General features: G+C 37.4%; 1 protein-coding gene across 11 annotated transcripts in view; it reads left to right on the top strand.

The window, feature by feature from the left end:
• Window positions 1-21,238, top strand: part of Prrc2c (proline rich coiled-coil 2C) — a 74,679-nt gene extending 53,441 nt beyond the window's left edge. For 4 of the 11 annotated variants that reach the window (XM_055624719.1, XM_055624720.1, XM_055624724.1 and 1 more), the window contains exons 21-35: window positions 289-477; window positions 597-848; window positions 1,767-1,859; window positions 4,657-4,758; window positions 8,725-8,926; window positions 10,547-10,750; window positions 11,706-11,818; window positions 12,127-12,263; window positions 12,973-13,204; window positions 13,738-13,860; window positions 15,049-15,267; window positions 15,871-15,974; window positions 16,274-16,400; window positions 17,189-17,425; window positions 19,399-21,238. In XM_055624719.1, coding sequence (XP_055480694.1) covers window positions 289-477; window positions 597-848; window positions 1,767-1,859; window positions 4,657-4,758; window positions 8,725-8,926; window positions 10,547-10,750; window positions 11,706-11,818; window positions 12,127-12,263; window positions 12,973-13,204; window positions 13,738-13,860; window positions 15,049-15,267; window positions 15,871-15,974; window positions 16,274-16,400; window positions 17,189-17,425; window positions 19,399-19,656 — 2,592 coding nt within the window. In that variant the 3' untranslated portion in view covers window positions 19,657-21,238. Of the gene's footprint in view, window positions 1-288; window positions 478-596; window positions 849-1,766; window positions 1,860-4,656; window positions 4,759-8,724; window positions 8,927-10,546; window positions 10,751-11,705; window positions 11,819-12,126; window positions 12,264-12,972; window positions 13,205-13,737; window positions 13,861-15,048; window positions 15,268-15,870; window positions 15,975-16,273; window positions 16,401-17,188; window positions 17,426-18,895; window positions 18,949-19,398 lie in introns of all 11 variants that reach the window. The other 7 variants (XM_055624723.1, XM_055624725.1, XM_055624728.1 and 4 more) reach the window with 5 other exon arrangements.
• Window positions 21,239-23,002: the final 1,764 nt, after the last annotated feature.

Below are 23,002 nucleotides of genomic sequence, written 5' to 3' on the forward strand. Positions count from 1 at the left end.
ATTATTATTATTATTATTATTATTATTATTATTATTATTATTATTATTACATCTCCTTGGCTGTCCTGGACTCGATTTGTAGACCAGGCTGAAATCCTCCTGCCTCTGCCTCCCCAGTGCTAGGACTATGAGCATGCTTCGGAGTGTTATTCTAATCTTAGTTAATATGTAGAATTTCTTTAAACCAAGCTTCTGTTGTGCTTTTTATATGTGGCACTGCATACATCTTTCAGTCAAGTCTGAACTTGTTTACTGTGAATACCAAGTGTTAAAACATTATTTTATTAGGGAGCAAGAAATGGTCAAGAGAGTGGTGTTGAAATTGGAATTGACACAATTCAGTTTGGTGCCCCAGCTTCCAATGGGAATGAAAGTGAGGTGGTTCCTGTGCTTTCAGAGAAACCAACTGACAAAGTTCCTGAACCTAAAGAGCAACGTCAGAAACAGCCACGGGCAGGGCCTATTAAAGCTCAGAAAGTGAGTACTATCCATTAGGTAGATGTGATTCTGAAATAGACAAATAAAATTGTTTTAAATTGAATTTAGTGTTTAATAAATCTCATTATGATATATTTTGTCGTAAACATTGACTTTAGCTTCCAGATTTGAGTCTAGTAGAAAACAAAGAACATAAACCTGGTCCCATTGGAAAGGAACGATCATTAAAAAATAGAAAAGTGAAAGATGCCCAGCAGGTTGAGCCAGAAGGACAAGAGAAACCAAGCCCCAATGTGGTCAGAAGCACAGATCCTGGAACAGTAAAAGAAACCAAAGCAGTCTCAGAGATGTCTGCTGAAATAGGAGCAATGATCTCAGTTTCCTCTACAGAATACGGCACTGATGCAAAGGTATGCAGCATACACTGGTGACCAGTTTACTTGATAAACATACTAGATATAAAGTGGTGACAGAAACATCAATAGATTATAATGGTTGTTGTATAGCAGCTCCCCGTCTTTCCCACCCACGTACCCCCCACAGGATTTCTCTGTGTGGCCCTGGCTGGCTGTCCTAGAACTCACAGAGATCCACCTGCTTCTGCTACCTGAGTGCTGGAATTAAAAGGTGTGCATCATCACCTGGCCTACAGCAAGCTTTTATTTTTGATGTTATACCATATGGTAAAAACTGTAAGATCAAAATTTTTTAGGATTGACTTGCTTTTGGTTGCCACATTGAATGAAAGGCATGTATCTTTTAAAACACAGTCAGCTTCCTTATGTCTTTGATTTCAGGATCCAGAATTCAAATCTGGATCAAAAATATTCTCCCTTAAAAATTGGGGGTATTTCAGTTTGGTTTGGTTTTTTGTTTATCTTCATCAAACTAGAACATCCAGTGGCAGAACATTTCATTGTATTATATGCTGTTAATGATGTAGAAAAGGTGGGTATGATATTTATGTAGGTTACATAAAGATACTGTAAGATTTTACTTAACACTTGAGTGTAGGCCCAGTATGCAACTAGTTGTACCTGGAAATGAAATTTATGTTAAGTGACTGAAACAAATACTTGTATTCATTTGGGGACATAACTCACAAATATTTAGTCTTCTTGAGGTCATACACAGTAAGTATGTATAGAAATCCAGCACCAATTGTGGTGTTATCCCTTGAAGGTGGTGGGTCCGTGCTGTGTTATCCTACTGTTAATTGGTGGATTGAAATTTTAGAGCATAGAGTTTTATGATCTTTCTCTCTTCAAAACACCTTTACTACTATTAATTGTCAGCTTTAAAAGGACTTTTCTGTCACTCCTCCACAGGAATCTGTAACAGACTATACCACACCTTCCTCTTCTCTGCCTAGCACTGTGGCTACTAATAATGCAAAGATGGAGGATACTTTGGTTAATAATGTAAGTAATCAATCAGAGATTGGCAGGTTTGGGTAGAAACCTGACTCTCATCTTAAACATTGCCTTGTCTAACACACACTGTTTTGACCAATATTTGACAAGAGTTGATAGTAAGTTTGTGTTTGTGACCACTATAGCGAATATACCTACTAAAAATCAAAGTTTAGGCTTCTCCCCCAAATGCCCTCTCCTTAAGTTATCAACTAAGACTTGGTTTTTATGACCATCCATCCTATTAACCTAGTTTGGTAAAAAGTTTTGGATTTAATTACATACTGTAGTTAATTCTATTTGGTTGGGTAATTTTGTTTACAAATAAGACTTTACGATTCAGTGAAGCCATACTCATTTAATGTCAGTAAAATAAAAAGAATCTGTTTCCAGAGGATCAAGCGTTCCTTTTCAAATTTAAATATTTAGACCTGGCCTCATCAGCATACCTTTTGAGAAAATTTAGCTATAATAAGAACATAACTATTCCAACTTTCTTAAATTCCCTAATATTGGGTGATGTCATGTGGCAAATTAAGCCGAAGTTCTTCAGAGTGACCAGATGATAGTTGGATGTTTTAAGTCAGCACAGTTTATCATTTTGCCTAGTTCGCTACTAATGAAAAAAACTAGTCTAAAAATATTGAGTAATTTGCTATGTTTGCATGCACAGTTTAGTTTTGACATTTAAAAGTTTCTTGTACGGTCCTTGCTTTTGAGAATAAATAGGAAGAAATTTGATCATTTGATCTCCCTTTTCAGTATAAACGTCTGTAATTAATGTAATTAACGTTGTTTCCAAAAATATTTTTATAGCCCATACATGTTTAGATTTCTTCAAAAGGTCTTTGTCATTTTCAATATAAAAAAAATCTTGATTTTTCTCATATTTTTCCCTCATGCTGTGTATTTGTTCCTCTGGCATCAAGGATGTGGAATTTTAGAAAGGTAAACTACGTTAGGGGTCAGTTAATCAAAACTATAGTCAAATCAGAAGACTACATAGCTGAGGAAAAGGAATACAGAGGAGTCGGTTGTAATTGCTGTTGAGAGCTGATAACCTTTTCCAGTGTTTCGAAGTTATGTGACTGCTTCATGGACCAAGCCCTAGAATTTACCGCTCCCCTCCTCATCTTACAAGAGGAATTTTTTTGTAATAGAAAACTTAGAAGAAAGCCTTTGAGTTTAAATACTGATTCCAATGCTGCGTTATCAGTAACATTACAATAAAGTTTATGCTATCTTTTCTCATTTAAAAATATTTATAAAATGTCCCTTTTTCAAGAAAGTCTATGTTCTCTGCCAGTTTATCATCTGGAATATAATTGGAGAAATATGAATTTTATAATCAATCTCTAAACCTGTAACATTTTGTCATTGAAGAATATATATACAGATGAGCACTTCAATAGTCTCCTTGTGCTCCTAAGGCCAATTAGCATGTGTCTTAGTATACTGTCAGATACTGAGGAATAAGAGATCAAGTCTTGTGTATAGGTGAATGGTCTATATTATTAGCAATATATCTAAGGCATCAATGAAAGCAAAAACCTAAGTTGCATTAGGCGTTACTGTAAATTGGGTTTAGATGACTTCAATGTTGCTTCCTTAGGCCAAGTGTGGTAGTGATTCTGTGCTAACTATAACATCTCCTATGAGAAAACTTTATGGCCTTTTTATATGTCTTTTCATTAGTTTATTTTATAGGCAGAACTTTTGTCTTTAAAAATAAAACATTTAGGTTTATTTCTGTTGAAACTTTATATAGGATTCTCTTTTAGAATGTATGCTTTCGTATATAAGCTTGAGTAGGTTTATGTGCACAGCTTGCATGCAAAGAGTCTCCAAAGCCCAGGAGAACACATTAGCTATTCTGGAACTCTATTGTCAGTCACCAGGATTGAATCTGGGTCCTTTATAAAACCAGTAAGCTCTCTGAAACATTGAGGCATCTCTCCAGCCCCAGTATAGGCTTTTAAATGAAATATCTTAACTTGTGGAGTAGTTAGTATTAACCATATTAAAATTAGTGTGTATTTTGAATGTCCCACAGAGTTAAGTACAGATGACATTTTTTTATTACTATGGCTTAGCTAGTTTTAAGATTTACTTAAAAATCTTTGTCAACTATTATGTTTTGACGAACCTCAGTTAGATATAGTCTGTAGCATATCAAGGTGATTTTCTTAAAATCTGAAAACATCCCAGCCATTTTTTTCCCCGAAATCATCAAAAGCAAACATCAAGCAGTGCACATAGTAAAATTACAAGATCTAGGGACTAAGAGTTAAAAAAGAAAATATGAATAGTGCATATTAAAGTTTCTAACAGTATTTGCTATAGTCATATCTTTAAACAGTTTGATGTGGTGAATCTGGTTACATGGTGCTGATTATTTTGTAGGAAAAGGTTTTCTTATATTCGCACTGCTATGTTAAATACTCAGGATAGGGACCTGTAGGGTCCTCCATGTATGCAGAACGTTGTATTTCTTAGAACTTTAGTGTACAGAGTATGGCTCTTAGATCATTCATATTAGCACCACCTGGGAATTTTAAGATACAAGATTTCACTTCAAGTGTAAAGAGAACTACCTTGAATAGTAAGTACTTTATATTTGAAGGAAGGTTCTTTTTTTTTTTTTTTTTTTTCCTGGTAATTTGTGCATACCCAAGTAGATAGTGTTTCTCTTCAGAACTTTAATATAATTGTCAGCCTCTGTAAGCATTGTAACTTAAGTAATCGGATACTCCTTTTTTGGCTTTTGTAGCATATTTAGATTGTGATATGTTGTCTGCCTTTTCAGGTGCCCCTGCCCAACAGCCTTCCCCTCCCTAAGAGGGAGACTATACAACAGAGCTCCAGTCTAACTTCAGTTCCTCCTACTACTTTCAGCCTCACCTTCAAGGTAAGTATAGCTTCCATCTCTAAGGCTCCTTAATCACTGCATGCAAGGAACATAAGGTCACAATAATAGCCTTTTTTTTTTTTTTTATTGAGTGATATCAAATTATACCTTAAAATCATATTAGCTCTTAATGCTGCTTGGCAGTGACAAGGTCTGTTGTGCTTGTATATTTTGTCATAAAAATAGAATTACAGTTTGTGATTTGTACTCAAATACGAAGTGCTAATTATAGTAAGAATGCCCCCCCTTTTTTTAAAGTCATGTGTAAATTGAATGGGTGCAGGAATATTTTGTAAAAAGGTTATTAACAAAATACGAAGTACTATTTACAGCAAGAATGCCCTTTGTGTTTTGTTTTGTTTTTTAAGTCATGTAAATTGAATGGGTGCAGGAATATCTTGTGAAACGGCTATTAACAAAAGCATACTTTATAAGCAAAATTGAGAAATTTTGGCTTGGAGTACTAAAGATTGAGCTTGGGACCTCACATTTGAGGCAGGCGCTTTACCACCACATTCCAGCCCTTTGCTTATTTAGACACGGCCTCACTAATTAGCCCAGGCTGCCATCTAAATTTATGGTCCTTTTGCTTCTTGGAATCTGATTCTCCTTGAGGTTAGTTAGTGATTGAGAAAAAAACATGGAATTGGGTTTTTTATATGTGTATATATTTACATATATATATATATTCATAATCCTGGCAAGCATGGTATTTAATATATAAAGGCAGATTTTCCTGATTAGTGAATCTTTGCTGTTGTACAGTAGAGGAAGAAGCAGCTAAGTTGTTTTAATCATATGGCCAGTGTTAATCTCTATACTCAATAAAACCTCATGATTACCTTTTTGTAAGAATGTTAATAAATATGTGAGGCTGTGACTTGGAAGATGTCTATTGTGCCTAGTCCTTACTATTTAGTACCAATTCTTGTTTGGCCGTGCTGCTAATTTTCTACTCAGAGGACTACTATCTCAATCTGGGCTCACTAGCTTGTTTTATAATTCCAATGTTTTTTTTTTTTTTTTATGATTCTATTGATCAAATTTCACATAACATGTATACTTACTTTTGAGCCAGTTATTAATTCTTCAGAATGTCTGTTGAGCTTTGCCTTTTTCAACTCATTTTTAACATTTCAAGGACTGTTAAACACAGTTAAAACTAAGTAACCTTAACCTACTTTTCTTTACTTTTTTCTTTTTTTTTTTTTTAAGCCTTTCTTGGAAAAATATTTGGTTGTAGAAAAGTTCTATATGAACATTATTGCCAGCATGTAAGATAATTATCCTTTTAACATCCTTTAATTTTCAAAGACAAACTGTTTCTATACTGGTTAAGAAGTGAAGTTAAGCCAATATATATATGGACTATATACCATATAATGTTAGTTACCTTCAACTGAAAAGAAATAGTATTCTTTCAAATTACTACAACCCCAAAAATGTCTGGTTACTGTTGCAGTGGTTCACATACTAAGTTCTTTACAACATGTTTTGATTTACCTTTCAACAGATTTTATGAAGATTGAGTTGGCATTTCCTAAATATGTAGATTCTTTATTTTTGTTGCAGAAGAAATCTAATTAATAAAAAAAAAGATTTAGACTTTCTTCTTATCACATTATATATGGAGAATCTAGAACTTAAAATAGGACTGGATGTACATCAGCAAAGCCAGTCTTCTGTCAGAAGCTAGGCAGAAACTTTTATCTGTTCCTTCAGGAATGGAGGTGATGCCACAAACAGAACTCATTAAGAACAAGTAGTGAAAAACTCAGCTAAAACACTTATGTATTCTGAGTAAGAGCTCAAATAGAGGGCACAGTAGGAACAGGGAGGTGTCTGTGCAGGTACCATTCTAGGACTTAAGAGGATCTAAGAATTTTGGGGATGAGATGGGATTTCAGTGCCATACAACCCTTTCACAGCCTTTGCTTGTTTCTTTGTTCTTGGAGGCGGGGTTTTTCTATGAGATGTTCCTCCTGGCTGTCCTGGAACTCACTGTGTAGACCAGGTTGAGGTTGGCCTTGAACTCACAGAGGTTGCTTATGCACCCCTCCTCTCTTCTCCCCATGCTGGGATTAAATGTGTGCACCACCAACACACAGCTTTTATTTTTACATTTTACACTTGAGTTAGCATAGTGATTGTGAGAAATACGTATTTGTTCTTAAACATAAAGGAGTCATACAATTTGAGTCATTAACAACAACATAAGATTAAGTGTTGAGTAGTGCATGTTTTTTTTAAAGGGGGTTGATAAAAACATTAAGGTAGATTAAGAATTTAAAAATTACATGGGGAGTGTGGTGCATGCCTTTAATCTCTGCACTCTTGGGAGGTAGAGGCAGGTGGATCTCTGAGTTTGAGCCAGCCTGATCTACAAAAGTGAGTCCAGGAAAACCAGGACTGTAGAGAGAAACCCTGTCTTGAACCCCCACCCCTATCCCCAATTTTTTTTTTTTTTTTAAGATTCTAGAAATTGGTATTTTTAAGGGCTAACAAACTTATTAGTGCTACCTTGGAAAATGACCCTCTTACAAATCATCTTGGAGATTATCTTGGCTTCACCTTTCAGCTCAGTACTCTGTCTGGTGATACTGAGAACCTTACAATGTTGGAGGATCTTTCTCTCCTCTCCAATTCAGAAATCACTGGATACATAAAATCATTCAACATTTGAACAGTAGCTAGTCTAAGTTGAAGTGTGCTGTAAGAGGAAAGGAAAAAGATGCTGCACCTGAAATTTTAATACTGAAGAAATGGGTGTGGTGACACTTGTGTAAATCTCTGGCTTAAGAGATGAAGACAGGAGTTCAGAGTTATCCTCTAGTACATAGTTTAAGGCCAGTCTGTGCTACAGTGAAAACAAACTGGAGGAAAAGATAGGTCTTAGTATTGTTTACATCGATCAGTATTTCCATTATATAAACCAAATTAATAATTACTTTAGTTTTTAAAATGTAGCTGGTAGGAAATTTTAAATTGCGTATGTGTTATCGTTGTTATCTGAAAGGTAGTAAACAATGCTGCTTCACTTTGAAGATTTAATTCTGTTTTTTAAAATGAGAGTACAGGTAAACCAGGTTCACAAATACAAATAGCTACAGACAGTACACCAGGCTAAAACTTAATCCTGTTACATTGCCATCTACATTTGAGAAGTATTCATTTAAAAAGAAGGAATTGGGGTTAGGGGTGGGCTTTGTGAGGCCCTTTCTGACAATAGGTTTGAAGTTACATCTGTCCCATAGAGGAATTGTACTTCATTTTTATTACTCTGATGGAAGGCCGGGCCATTTGTTTCTTGATAAGTGCTTTAGGTATGGTTCAATGTGTGTTTCCCGAAGCTTTAAATAATTCTGTTTTAATAATAATAATAATGGGGGCTGGAGAGCTGGCTCAGTGTCTAAGAGCACTGGCTACTCTTTCAAAGAACTTGGTTAAGTTTTCAGCACCCACATGGCAGGCAGCTCACAACTGTTTGTAGCTCCAGTTCCAGGGGATCTGACTCACTCTCTTTCTCTCTCTCTCTCTCTCTCTCTCTCTCTCTCTTCCTCTTCCTCTCTTCCTCTCTCTCTCTCTCTCTCAAATAGGCAGAACATCAATGTATATTAAAATAAAAAAATAAAAATAAATAATAATAAAACCAGGTGTGGTGGCACTTGCCTTTAGTCCCAGCATTTAGGGAAGCAGTGGCAAGCGGATTGCTGTGAGTTCCAGGCCAGCCTGGTCTGCAAAGCAAGTCTAGGACAGCCAGGGCTGCTATAGAGAGAAACCCTGTCTCAAAAATAAAACAAACAAAAACAATGCTTTGGGTGAAGGAACAAGGAAAAAGCTTGAAAAATCTCAATCTGACACATTGTTTGGAATCTATATACTGGAATGTAGAGAATGTCATCTCTTGGTTTTGTTTTGATTTGGTTTGGTTTGCTTTTTTGTTTTATGAAGTCAAATTTATTGCAGATGGAGTCAGCACGCAAGGCATGGGAAAATTCTCCAAATCTGCGGGAAAAGGGGTCTCCAGTAACTTCTACAGCACCGCCAATTGTGAGTGGAGTCAGCAGCAGTGCCAGTGGACCAAGCCCTGCTAATTACAGCTCATTTTCCAGTGCACCAATGCCTCAGATCCCTGTTGCTTCAGTCACTCCTACAGCATCACTGTCAGGTAGACGTTCATCATGCTTTCCTTACATAATTAATGTGCCCTAGACAAGCGCTGTATGCTGAACTGCACTCCCAACTTAACGATCTGTTCCCTGGGCAGAAGATAATTCTTTATGAAAACTCCTGTCCTTCTCTTACCTGCCCTTTTATTTGTGTCTCAGAATTTTAATGTGACTACTTTATAAGTTGCTTAGAAAAGTTTTTGCCAAATCCTGAGACTGTCTTCCAAATTTTACTGTATCTAAGTAATTAAAAACCCAGTTAGAAATAATAATTCCCACAGCTTTTGATTTTTTTTTTTTCAGTATATGTCTGGTTTAAAGGTATTGTGAAGTTAAGTTATATTTTATAATAATAAGCTAGGGGTTAGTGCTTCTACTGCTTGAGTGGTTCCTGGGAAAAAATCATCACGAACTGGAGTTGCAAGGAACTATATTCTTTCTTACAGTTTTGCACAACTGCTGAGTTAAAAGTTTTGTAGTTCTTAAAGAATGGCAAATGTTTCCAAATCTTTGATTTTATTTTACCTATATGCAATCATGCTGCTCCTGCTAAACACAAATTTTATTTCAAGCTTTTTCAGTATTCCCTGTTGTTTTCAAACATCTAGGGAACTGCCTTTCCAATGGATAAAAAAATAATATACCCTGTACAGAATTGGCTTGCTTTGGCTGGTTTTTATTTGGTGATTACAGCATTGTTTTTCTGTATTCTGCCATATTGTACTAATTTTTGAGAACCCACTCGACTCTACCACAGTTACTTGGAATGTCCTGTAGCTGTTTTTCTGTTACCTATCGTGTGTATTTAGACAGACCCAATGTAGTCATGGTGGTATATACCTGTGATTTCAGTACTCGGGATATTGATGCAGGAAGGTTGGAAATTTAAGGCCAACCTAGACAACAATAAAGGTACTGTCTCAGGAAAAAAAAAAAAACAAAAAAACAAAAACCTCAGAGATGATTCCTGCATTGTAGTGCCATGCCAAACAATGCCCTAACTGAAATTTTCTTGTTCTCTATAACTTGTCCAGTCATTCCCCACTGCCCATATGTTAAAGGATCTTAGACGAGCTTCAACTCCTGTTTGGTATAAAACAAACAGAAAGAGATTGGTAGGATGAGTTGGAAGGTTCCTCAGTCTTTCTTTGACATCCAGTGACGACCTCTTTTCAGGTCTAGCTTATCCACTCTATTGTTGAGGAACTAGTGACAGGATAAAAGTCCATCCATACTTCACACAGAGACTTTTTTTTTCCCCTCTTCCCTTTTCAAGACAAGGTCTCTTGGGTTCTTGACTGGCCTGGAACTCTGTAGATGAGAATATATATGATTCTGCCTCTACCTCCTGAGTAAGGAGATTATAGCGACAATGTTCCAGGATTGTGGGCATGTGCCACCATGCCTGGTTTATGAAGTGCTGATGATCTGCTGCGTGCTAGATGTACCTCCATCAGCTCAAACTACACTGCCAGCCCCTGAGGCACTCCAGCCCCCTCACTTTTTTTTTTTTTTTTTAAATCTCTGGTTGTTTGAAAGCTAATGTGAATGGGACCCATATAATCATAATAGTTGTGACGAGTGAATATACTATATTTTTCTCCCTTCTTCAAATACAGGAGCCGGTACTTATACTACCTCTTCTTTGAGTACAAAATCTACAACCACATCGGACCCTCCTAATATTTGTAAAGTAAAACCCCAACAATTACAGACAAGCAGCCTACCTTCTGCAAGTCATTTTTCACAGTTAAGCTGTATGCCTTCCCTTATTGCCCAGCAGCAGCAGAGTCCACAGGTTTACGTGTCTCAGTCAGCTGCAGGTAATACTTTTAGGTTGGTCATGGAAATTTAGAAAATGCGGATTCATGCGTTCTTTTCTTCTCATAACCCCTCTAAAAGGTTGAATTTTTTAAAATGTGCTTTGTTAATATATCCTCCTAAATTTGAATTTTTTTTCCTCCATGACAAGAATTCTGGGACTTTTAAAAGGGGTGGGTGTATGTGTGCGTGTGTGCCTGTCTGTCTCCACTTTTGTACGTTTATGACAATTTAGTGTCTTATAATTTGAGAAATAATTTATGCATATCCTACTTTTTCACTGAAATAAAGCTTTGTTGCTTGGAAGAAAGAACATAAGAGCAGCAAACAAGAATAATGTAATGGTGACTGTTACAGTCATCATCTGAAATGCTTAAATTCTGAATAATAGACAACGAACCTGTTTCTTGCCATTCATAAAAAGATTTGTCAGTACTAGCATCTGTTAATACCTGATACCTAAATGTACTTATTACTAGTAATACATGAATCTTAAAAGATTTGTGTATTAGTCTATATTGACTGTTCTATAGATAGGAGTCTTGATTTCTGTCTGCATCAAAAATGCATGTTTTAAACATGTAAAAATATATTTAAAATTTATACCAAACATTTGATTATTAAATACTAATTGTTTTGAAATATGTTGATCTATTCTAGTCCATGGTTTAAAACTGGAGTGGATAAAATGTTACCAGTACATAGCCAGTTGAGAACATATGAGAGCATTTATTTTTCATGACCCAGTAGCACTAAATTTACAGTGTTTTATTTACATGTACTTTTCTACTATAAGTTTTATGTCTGTTTACAGTTACACTTTTTGTGGCTATTTTCAGAGGGTTTACATTTGAAATAAGCTAGAAAATTTTTCTCTTTAACTACTGTAATTCAGTTTACTACATGGAAAATTGTGAAATTTAGACAACATTGTTTGTTTTTCCTGGTGGTGTGTAGCTCAAATCCCAGCCTTCTATATGGACACAAGTCATTTATTCAATACCCAGCATGCACGATTGGCTCCACCATCCCTGGCTCAGCAGCAGGGCTTCCAGCCTGGACTCTCTCAGGTAAGCATCCTGGTCTGTATTTTTTTACACTTCCGTGGCTCTAATAATTTAGCTTGGATTTGAGTTACCTTGGATAGGCAAAACATGGAAATGTTTAATTATACAAGTTACCAGAGTTTAATATGCCACTGTGTAGTAAGTCGTAGGTTAAAAAGAAAATTGGTTTTAAAGGGCTGATTTTATAGTATTATAAGTCTTTTATTTTTATGTTTGGAGTTTTGTTGTTTTTATTTTCCTAATCTTGTGATTTGTGTATAAAAAGTTTGTACCTATTGTATATGCACTTTTTTCTTAAAATTGTATTGCAGCCAGCATCAGTTCAGCAAATTCCAATTCCAATCTATGCCCCACTGCAAGGACAGCATCAAGCCCAGCTGAGTTTGGGGGCTGGCCCAGCTGTTTCCCAGGCTCAGGAGTTATTCAGTTCTTCAATTCAACCATATAGGTAAATTGTCTTACGAGTTGCTTACATTATTCTTAGTTATATAATTGCAGATTATACAGTATCTAGTGCTTATTAATTCCTTTTCTCCAAACCCTAAGGTGCTGTGTTATAAACTAAATAATTAACCATGTTCATTATATTTTTCAAGTCTGTCTCTGTTGATTTCACCTAGGCCCTGTTTTCTTTTGTTCTTGCACTTAGTTCAGATACAGTTTTCCTAACCTGTGAGCAGTCTTGCTTAAAGCTACTCTACCCAGGCATGGTGACTTGCACTTAGCGTCCCAGTTCTCAGAAGGCAGAGGCAAAAGGATCACTGCAAGTTCAAAGCCAGCCTGGGTCATAAAGTGAGATTCTGTTCAAAGCAATCAAACAAAGGGGCTTTATTTTCTTCCATACTGGTCTTAAGACTACATGTGTAATGTCACCAAAGAGAAAATTAGGTTTGGTTCCCAGTTTTGTAGTGAACATGTAAATGTATGAATCATTATTATAATTAAGAGGTAAAATGTAAACTGTTAGTTGCTAAAAGTAGGCTTTTCTTTAGAACTTTTGCATGTGGAGCTGCTCCGTACAGGACTTAATCTTGAAACAAGTGTCTATACTATACATTGTCTTCTGCATCATTACTGAGTACTTGGTCATTTGGAACACAAGATTTTCAGAGTCTAAATAAAATGAGTGTATGACATGACCTTCTTCTGCTTAATAGATCGCAGCCAGCCTTTATGCAAAGCAGTCTGTCCCAGCCTTCTGTGGTCCTTTCTGGTACAGCTATCCACAACTTCCCACCTGTCCAGCACCAGGAACTTGCCAAGGCACAGTCGGGACTTGCCTTTCAGCAGACTTCAAATACTCAGCCTATCCCTATCCTGTATGAACATCAGCTGGGACAGGCATCAGGACTAGGAAGCTCTCAGCTAATTGATACACATCTTCTTCAGGTTAGGCAATGCTTACTTCTGTTCTTGTTTTTTTTAATCCAGGTTCTTTTATGCACATAATTACAATTTACAAAGACAAAAGCTGTGAGGCATAATGGGCTGAGTAGTATAGGTGCACATCTTTAATCCCAGCACTTGGGAGGCAGAGGCAGTCCAGTTCCTGAGTTCAAAGACAGCCTGGTCCACAGAGTTCCAGGTTGGCCGAGATTGTGCAGAGAAACCCTGTCTCAAAAAACAAAGCAACTACAACAGCTGTATATATGAGAGGGAGGGAAAGAGGGAGAGATCTTTCTTTTTTGTTATTTTTTGGTTTTTTGATACAGGGTTTCTCTGTGTTGTCCAGAAACTTACTCTGTAGGTCAGGATGTCCTCAGACTCAGAGATCCACCTGCCTCTGTTTCCCCTGTGCTGGGATTAAAGGTGTGTATCAGCATGCCCAGCTAAGATCTTCCCTTTTAAAATGATAATGTTGGTAAAGATTGCATGGGACTTCCTTCTCAGTTTTTCTTCTGTTTTCTTGTAAATGATTCTAGGCAAGAGCAAATCTTACCCAGGCCTCAAATCTTTACTCTGGACAAGTACAGCAGCCTGGTCAGACAAATTTTTATAACACTGCCCAATCACCAAGTGCTCTCCAGCAGGTAAACTATGGCATGGTAAATTTCCTCAATTTTCTATATTATTATTTGTATTGTTTTGTTATTCTTTGGAAATTTATACATAGAACCAATGTAGAGGGGGTGGTTTTCAAACTTCACTGAAATGTTCCGGCAATTCCATTTGATCTATTGAAAGGTGAAAGTACAAAAAAAAAAAAAAAAAAAAAGAAAGGTGAAAGTACATCTTTGGATCCTAAAGTACCCAGCTTCTCACCATTCCTACACCTCTAATTCATTCTGGGTTTACCATTGTTTTTTAAAGCCAGGTTTCTATGTGATGGTTTATAAGAAAGGAATCCATGAATACAGAACTTTGAAAACCATTTTTTCAAGAGTATAATACGTGATATACCCATTAGTGTTAGAGGTGAAGGAAGACTGAGCAGATTAATATAATACAGCAGTGTGGCAATAAGAACAACACCTTAAATGTATGGGTACAATCAGACTTTTCAATGGAAAATGAGTGTTCCTCTGACATTTTATACCTGGTAAAAGCTTTAGTTTGCCATTGTAAGGAATGACAGTTCATAAAACTGTCTTACTGAATAGTAAGAGTTATTTGTATAGGAAGTAAAGGTTCTTTTTCTTATGAGCACTCATTTTGCCCAAGCCTGTAAATAATGTAGAAATAGTAATAGAGGGAACTTAAGCTATTTTAATTGTTTATTTTCTGGTTATCTGATATCTGGATATTTGAGTTGTTCTGGGTATCTTCAAAGTTAGTCATCATTTCAGTTATATAATTTCTTCATTGCGGTTAACATATATAACATATAAAGAACTATAAACCCCGATCGATGTTCATATGATAAAGAAACCACAACATACCACATTTCTCAATACCTGTCCCTGTTGTTATGCAATGTATGGCTATATATTGTCATACCTCTGGGCTGGATATGGTGGTTCATACCATTAATTCCAGCACTTGGAAGGAAAAGACAAGCAAATCTCTGTGAGCTCAAGATCAGCCAGGACTACATAGTGAGACCATGTCTTAAAGGGGAAAAAGGCTAGCGCTACTTACTTAAAGATTTGCTTATGGTATATACTTAAAGTATTTTGCTTACATTTTTAATGTAAAATTATTTAAAGATCTCTGTATACGTGTGTATTTGTGTGTATGTGTGTGTGTGTACTATTACAAGCAAATGGTTACCCTTTGTTTGCTTCTTTTTCTAGGTCACAGTACCTTTACCAGCATCCCAGCTGTCCTTGACTAATTTTGGATCTACAGGACAGCCACTTATTGCTTTGCCTCAGACGCTTCAGCCCCAGTTACAGCACACGACCCCACAAGCACAGGCTCAGAGCCTAAGCCGCCCTGCCCAAGTAAGCCAGCCCTTCAGAGGATTAATTCCTGCGGGAACACAGCATAGCATGATGGCAACTACAGGAAAAGTAAGTGAAATTTGCTTAATACAAATGAAACTTTACAGCCGATGGATGTCAGAGATAATAGATGTGTCTGTCTGTGCTGTCTAGAAGATAAAATGAATGTTTGTGTAAAATGAGTATGTTTGTGCGCTCGCACAATAAATACAATGTCATTTTAAAGAGGCTGTAAAATATCTCATCGGCTAAAGTCACCCTCTGCCAAGGCCTAAGACCTCAATTCAATCCCAGGTACCCACATTGTATAGGAAGGAGAGAACTGATAACCAAAAATTGGCCTCCATATTCAGGGTGAAGAAATATGCACATGCTAAATAAATATATACACAAGGCATACTAAAAATTACACATCAATTTTTACAGCCCCACAGAAAACCTCAAGTGAATGTATTCTTATGTTTTCCTTACACTTCCTGCTTTTGTCTAATAACAAAGAATTCAGGTTTTTTTTTTATACAAACATAAAAATTATATGATTTCAATTATAAGGCAGCTTGGACCCTTAGCTGTAGGTTTTTTATAGTTCAACCAATTTATATATAGGACATTAAGCACAACACTTAGTTTACAGAATTAAGGAAATGTTAACTTTATTGTGCTTTTTGTCAGATGTCTGAAATGGAACTAAAAGCCTTTGGGAGTGGCATTGATATCAAACCAGGAACACCTCCAATTGGTGGTCGGAGCACCACGCCGACATCTAGTCCATTCAGGTAAGGTGGACATTTGAATTTGCTCAGGAAATTGCACAATAATTTGAAATTTTGAAAATTCAGTTTAACGTGTTACTAGTCCTATGTTAGGCAGAAGTTACTGAGACGTTTATTTTGTTAATTTTATCTAAGGTGTTAACACTATTTTAAGAACTCTTTCTCAGCCTTTGTCTCTCTTAATAGCATTACCATATTCAGCCACTAAATGTGATAAAAATACAAAAGAAAAAATGTCTTTGAAAATCTAACGGCATTGTTTACTCAGCACTGCTCTGCTAACCAGTGAATTCTTTTCCAAGGGCTACTTCGACAAGTCCAAACAGCCAGTCTAGCAAAATGAACAGCATTGTTTATCAGAAACAGTTCCAGTCAGCCCCTGCCACAGTGAGAATGACACAGCCGTTTCCTGCACAGTTTGCACCCCAGGTAGGCAGACACCAGGGAAAAGGAGGATAGTGCTTGTAAGTGGTGGCTCATGTGTCTGAAGTTGTGGTTCTGTAATCGTAACAGGTGACCAGTGTGCACCTTTAATGACAGCTTGTCTGGCTTTAACCCTGAATGTGTGGTACTCAAATTAAATAGACAGAGGCAGTGGTTGTTTAGTTTTAAAGCAGACATTAGAAATGCTCACGATTCCCCACACAGCTCTGACAGTTTGAGTTCCGTCTCTTTTGTCTTTTTTGAAGTTTGATTTTCAGTGAAGGGTCCCAGTGCTTAAGTTTTCCAGGCCCACAGCTCGTTTTTGTTTTTATGGTATCTGTACAGTTAAAGTAAGATTTTTCAGGATGTTTTAAATAAATTTGTAGGTATGTTTGTTTCTCCCCTTGCTGATCATATTAAAGACTGTTTAAGATTAATAACTCACAGACTAGAATTGGTTCCTAAGGGCACATTTGAGTTACTGTCACCTCACCTTTGGACTGTGTTTTGTGTAGACGTGTGCTTCTCTGCAGTTGTCCCTTTCTGTCTCCCCAGTAGAGTTTGCAGCTGAAGTGCCATAGCATGCTTTGCCTAATTTTTCTGTTAAACATAAGCATGGCCTGTTTGTTCTTCTTTGTCCTTATTAATGGAATGGCACGATCCAAAAACTTTCAGTGTCAGAATGGGCACAGATTTACTCAGGGATAAGCCAACCTGGTCTAGTTGGCCTTTTTTTTTTTTTTTTTTTTTTTTTTTAACAGTTCAATGTTGTATGTTTTGTTTTTTTCACTCAGATTCTCTCTCAGCCTAACCTGGTCCCTCCATTGGTAAGAGCCCCACATACTAACACCTTCCCAGCGCCTGTACAGAGGCCACCAATGGCATTGGCCAGTCAGATGCCTCCTCCGCTGACCACAGGCCTCATGAGCCACGCTCGTTTGCCACATGTGGCCAGGGGTCCTTGTGGATCACTATCTGGAGTCAGAGGTAATCAGGCCCAGGCTGCGTTGAAGGCTGAACAAGATATGAAGGTTAGTACAGTGTTAACGGCCAACAGAGAAGAGTCTGTCTCTAAATCATGTTTAAAATGCCTCTGGACCCATAACCATGTATCCAGGCATTCGTTGTCTTTATCAGACTTAACCAAGCTAACAACTTTTATTCGTCCCCACCCCATTTTTTTTCTCCCTTCCATCCTTACCTTTTCCTCCTTTTTATGACCCTCTCCCGTTTTTTTGCCACTGTAGTCAGAAAACAAGTTAACATTTTAAACTATATTCAGATGAATTACTTATGAAATAAGTGTTTGAGGGAGATCTGAGCTTGGATGTAGTATTTTTAATTTTTTTTTTTTAAAGTACTATGGCTTGTTTATTACAGATTACCCTGTTTTATTTTCTCCCCTCCCCCCCCCTTTTTTTCTTTTTTCCTTTCCTCCCAACCCTTCCTTCCCCACCCAGCTTAATACATAATTATGGTTATGTGAACTCTGGAATGGGTAAGACATGTCAGCTACCTTGATTTTTATTTCTTCAGAAGTCATTTGAGTAATTTTCATCTCAAACTGTTTCCACGTCCTTTTTTACCTGCCACCTGAGGTGGCCATAATCTAGAATGCAATTATAGATGAAGAGCTCAGAAAAGCACTTTGGGATCCTTCATGATGAAAGGCACAAATAAACATGGGTTTGCTGAGGCCGTTAGGAGTCTGTGTGGGGACAGTTCTCAGCATACATCTTATCCGTCTGCCTTTACAGCCATTTGGAGTTTGTTTTTGTAATTACTTTAGGGTTGACCTTAAAAATTTTAGTAATTTTACTTGTTTTATCACTACATAAATTAGAACAGAAAAAAAGTGTAGTGCTCAGAACAGGGAAATGTGCACAATAAGCTTTACTCTGAATTAGAAACATTTGTGATAATTCTATTAAAGAATTCAGTTAACTGACTAAAGTTTCTTGGTTGATAGATACCCTTTGTGTTTCTAATGCTGAGTAATGAAATTTAAAGACTATCCTTAGAAGAACTCTTACTTAGCTTTGTTAGGCTGTGTGTGTAGGGTTTCCATCTGTTTGTTACTACTAAAAGTACTAGCACCAAAAGCTTTGCAGATTGTGTAGCTTTCCACTCCTGGCCACTGGCCACTTGATTTTTAAACATTCTAGTAGAAATGGCATTTGAGCCTAATAATATTAGCTGGGTTGGGAAAGCACAAATTTATTGAAACTTGTCTTTAGATTTTTAGATAGTATAGGTTACCTGTAGAACTTGAAGAAGTTCTTAATGTTTTGTTGTTGTTGTTATGTACAAGAGGGGTAGAAAGTTAAGTTTTAATTGTATAGAATATAGTACTATAATCTACAGATTAATGTAAGTATTCCTTGGGGCACATTGTCAATGAAACTAAGATTATTCACGAGCTCAGAATGTGGTAGGAGCTATCAGAACTTAGTGATGGAGTGAAGTTGTAGTTACTAATTTCTGATGCTCTTCCCCTGCAGAAGAGAGCTGTGGGAAGAGGACTCAGCCACAAGACATTTGGTCCTAGGTGTTGGTAATGCCACAATATAAGTGCTTCCTTTTCATTTTATTATAGACCACATATTGATAACTAGAAGTTTTAAGTGTTACATTACATGTATGTTTTCAGATTTGCAAGCAGCCTCCCTGAATAAAGTTGGGTATTAGTGAGCTGTTCCCAGAAAAGATAACAAACCAGCAGCAGTGTCTGTTTTATTGTTTATAAGAGGGCAGACTCTAGAAAGATGGTGGGAGGTGGTCTTGTTTCAGGTGTTTTTAAAAATCACATTTTTTTTTTTAAATTAAAAAAACAGGAAGAAGCCTATGCATTTTAAAATGAAAGATCAATGGGGCCAAACCAACTTAGGGAAAACTGATTTTTATGATTGGTATTAAAGTTTGAACTGAGATTGATTTGACAGGCTTTGGTAATGTTAGGTAGTATTGCAGTATTTTCAGTTCCTGTTTTCTTCTTTTTTTTAAGGCAAAGCAGAGAGCAGAGGTTCTTCAGTCCACGCAACGGTTCTTCTCTGAACAGCAACAGAGCAAACAGATAGGAGGCAAAGCTCAGAAAGTGGACAGTGATCCAAGTAAACCTCCAGAAACACTGACTGACCCTGCCGGTGCCTGTCAGGAAAAAGTAGAAGAAAAGCCGCCCCCTGCACCCACCATAACCACCAAACCTGTTAGAACTGGACCAATCAAACCTCAGGCCATCAAAACCGAAGAAACAAAATCTTAAAGGCTGTGGCTCGTTGCAGGGCATTGGGGGTGGGTGGGCAGGGAAAGTGAAGTCAAATAATGCCAGCAGCCACAGGGGCAAAGTGATCTGTGACATCATCCTGTGAGATGCACAAGGGGCATAGAGCATTTGACACTGACAGCTGCTACACCAGTTAAAATGAGGGGTTACAGGCTCGCACCTACTGTGTAGCATTGGCATCTTCAGTCAGTTATATACCAAGTATGTGCACAGTCTGTACGTGCATACAGTTTAGACCCAAGGAGCTTTAGGATTGAATGAAACACCAGAAGTAGGAGGAGTGATACCACAGAGTAGTTCAGCTGGACACCGGGTGGTCCCATTGGTACATGTCCTGTGGTTCTTTTGCTCCCTTGTGTTTGGATGTGTCTATGGCATTTCTAGGCTTGACAGTAAAATGATGCTAACTGGTGCTGGATAGAGGAGCCTTATTTTTTATTATGGCAGCTTGCTATTTTTGTAACATGGTGATTTGGTTGAACACAATAAAGTACAGTAGTAACTGATCTCCCCTTCTTCCTGGATGAGTGAGCAGATGATTAAATATTGATGTCAGCAGCATCCTTGAGTATATTCAAAAGAGCAACATTTGGCTTCTGCTTCTATTTAAAATGATGCTATGTTTTGATTGTGGTCCGAAGTTTTGAAGCACTACTTGGCATCTCCTTCCTTTGATAAAGTGTTGGTAAGGTGAGGTCTTACTTGTCTCCATTAGGGTCATCTTCATATGAATCCAGTGGTTACAGGGTTTTGTTTAAGGGATATTTCATTTTTTAATAACGGTTTTTAGCTGACATTCATGGAGAGAATCTGTAGAACTGTGCCGCTAGTGAAAGGAAATCCTGCGTAAGAGTGTGTTTCTTTACAGAGCTGTATCACACCATCCTTTGGGCCCTCTGCTGGAAAAGTAGAATCAAGTCTCAAATAATGCCTTTTCAATTGTATCCTCTAGTATTATAGATGTAGGACAGTACTGTACCATACCTCTGTGAATGTAAAATAGCTTGTACCTGCTTTCTGATACGTAGTAGTGACTGTGCTTTATCAGAGCTGTTTTTAATGATGTTGCTCAGAATGTTTTCTTTCCAGATGATGATTGAGAAGCTAATTTAAAAAAAAAAAAAAAATGGTGCCAGGTACCACAAGAGTAACAGAACTGTGCTGTTTTCTGAGATTTTTTTTTTTTACTTTTTAATGTCGTGTGCTGGATGTCTACAATTCTGTTCAAATGACTGCAGAACCTGGAGAAGCTGCTGCTGCTGCTGTTGATGCGTAACGTACTGCGATTATTGGTCTTTTTATATAATATAAATATATATATACATATATATAATTTGAACTTTTTGGAAACTTTAGCTGTGCTGTCAACTTTGGAAAAAAGTATCCCAGTTTACCATGTTGAGTTGGCATTGTACAGAAATTAACAGCCATATTGGTCTAGAAATGTTGAACTTAATTTTTTTTCCATTTGTACAGGGGTAACACACTGTATTAAATATGTAAGGTCTTATCTACGTGGGTTTGATTACAAAAACTAATAAAGTATTCTCTAAATAATGAACCTTGGAGCTTGTAATCCATTCCAAAACCAAAGACCACAACCAAGAGAACATTTATACTCAAGGGGGGAAAAGGTCATCCAAAGAGTTCAGCACTGCCTTGAATTTAAGAGTTTTAAAGCTTGGCGCTGGAGAAATCCCTCAGCAGTTAAGCACACTGGCTGCTCTTCAGAAGACCCATATTCAGTTCCTAACACCCACATAGCAGCTCAAAACTGCAACTCTATTTCCAATGGCTCTGACACTATCACACCAATGCACATAAAATTATTATTTTTTTAAAGAATTACTTTATTCAGTTAAAGTCAGTGTTGTAGAGGGTAATAATTATGGCTGGTGTTCTCAGGATAATCAGACTTTGATTGCAAGAGGAGGATCAGGAGTTAGGTCATTGTTAACTAGGTAGCAAGTTTGGGGCCCATTCTGTGCCCTTTGATACCATGTCTCAGGGAGAACAACCTAGGGAGGCAGGCAGCCTGGTTCTTGTGAATTTCAGGATAGCCAGGGCTACACAGGATGGGAAGGGGGGGGTGGCCTAGATAAAGTCAGATAAGGAGAAGCCTAAGTTTGATTTTAAACTGCCAAATAAATATGACCATTCTTAAATATTTAATAAGTAGAGGAACCAAAAGTAGAACTGAATACTTGTGTACTTCTCAGTAGTTTTGTTGGCATGCTCATAGTCATTACCATTATTTACTGAGCTGGCAAAGCTCAGATTCTCGTTTCTTCCTGTGGGGTGCCTAGGCTTTTAGACAGGGCTTTAGCAGAGCCAGTCACTGAGTCATTCATATTTGTGTCTTTGGATATTGTGGTTTCTAAACACTCAAGGACATTGGCTAAGCTTTCAGGTCTGTGGATTTTAAGTTCTGGCTTATTCCAAGGGATCAGGAGAAGTGATGGTGAGGGTTAGAACCCCTGCCAAAGAGCCATAGTTACTATGTCATGTTTTTGCCTTCTTTACTAAGTCACTTCTGTCACCACTACTACCTTTTAGGTCATAAAAGGTTAAGAAGCCTCTGTAGCTTACATTGTGTCTGTATACCAGTCCATACTACTATACTGTGATAAAATAAAGCACCACTGATAATTTTTGCCTAGGACTCTAAGCCTGTCCAGCGCAAGGAAAGTATTTGTGTAAGTCAGTGATTCTTTTGGAGCTTGAAAGTCCTTTCAATAGGGGTCAACTAAGAGCATTGCAAAACACAGATATTTATATTATGATTCATAACAGCAAAATTGCAACCATAAGGTAGCAACAAAAGTAATGTTCTGGTTGGGGCTTACCACAACATGGGGAACTGTTAAAGGATCATGCCAGTAGGAAGGCCAAGAATCACTGGTGTGCGTGCAGTTGTATAGTTCTTACCTGTCTTCCGACTACAAGATTACCCCAAAACAGTCCAGCCCCTTAAGCTGTTCCTGTAAAACAAGGGTGTGGGTTTTTTCACTTAGTTAATAAATTGTGGTTACGATGAAAAAGTGATAGAAGAAGAGAGTATGTAAGCCAAGCATGGTGGCACACTCCTGTACTCCCAGCACCCGGGGACACAGAGGCAGGCCTGGGCTACACCGAGAAACCCTGGGGGTCAGGGGGAGTACGTATAACTTGAAAAGCTAATTTTGTCATGTAAATCCTAGCAGTAACCCTGAAACTCTGGGCTAGAGGCAAGATCTAGACGGTTGATTGAGAAAGTAATTCTAGATTGTGAGTTGAGAGTACCAGAATGAAACGTGTTGAGGTGTATTTTTCTAATAGCTCAATC

Source organism: Psammomys obesus, unplaced genomic scaffold, assembly GCF_907164565.1.
Source record: "Psammomys obesus unplaced genomic scaffold, mPsaObe1.curated_primary_1811, whole genome shotgun sequence".
Lineage (NCBI taxonomy): Eukaryota > Metazoa > Chordata > Mammalia > Rodentia > Muridae > Psammomys > Psammomys obesus.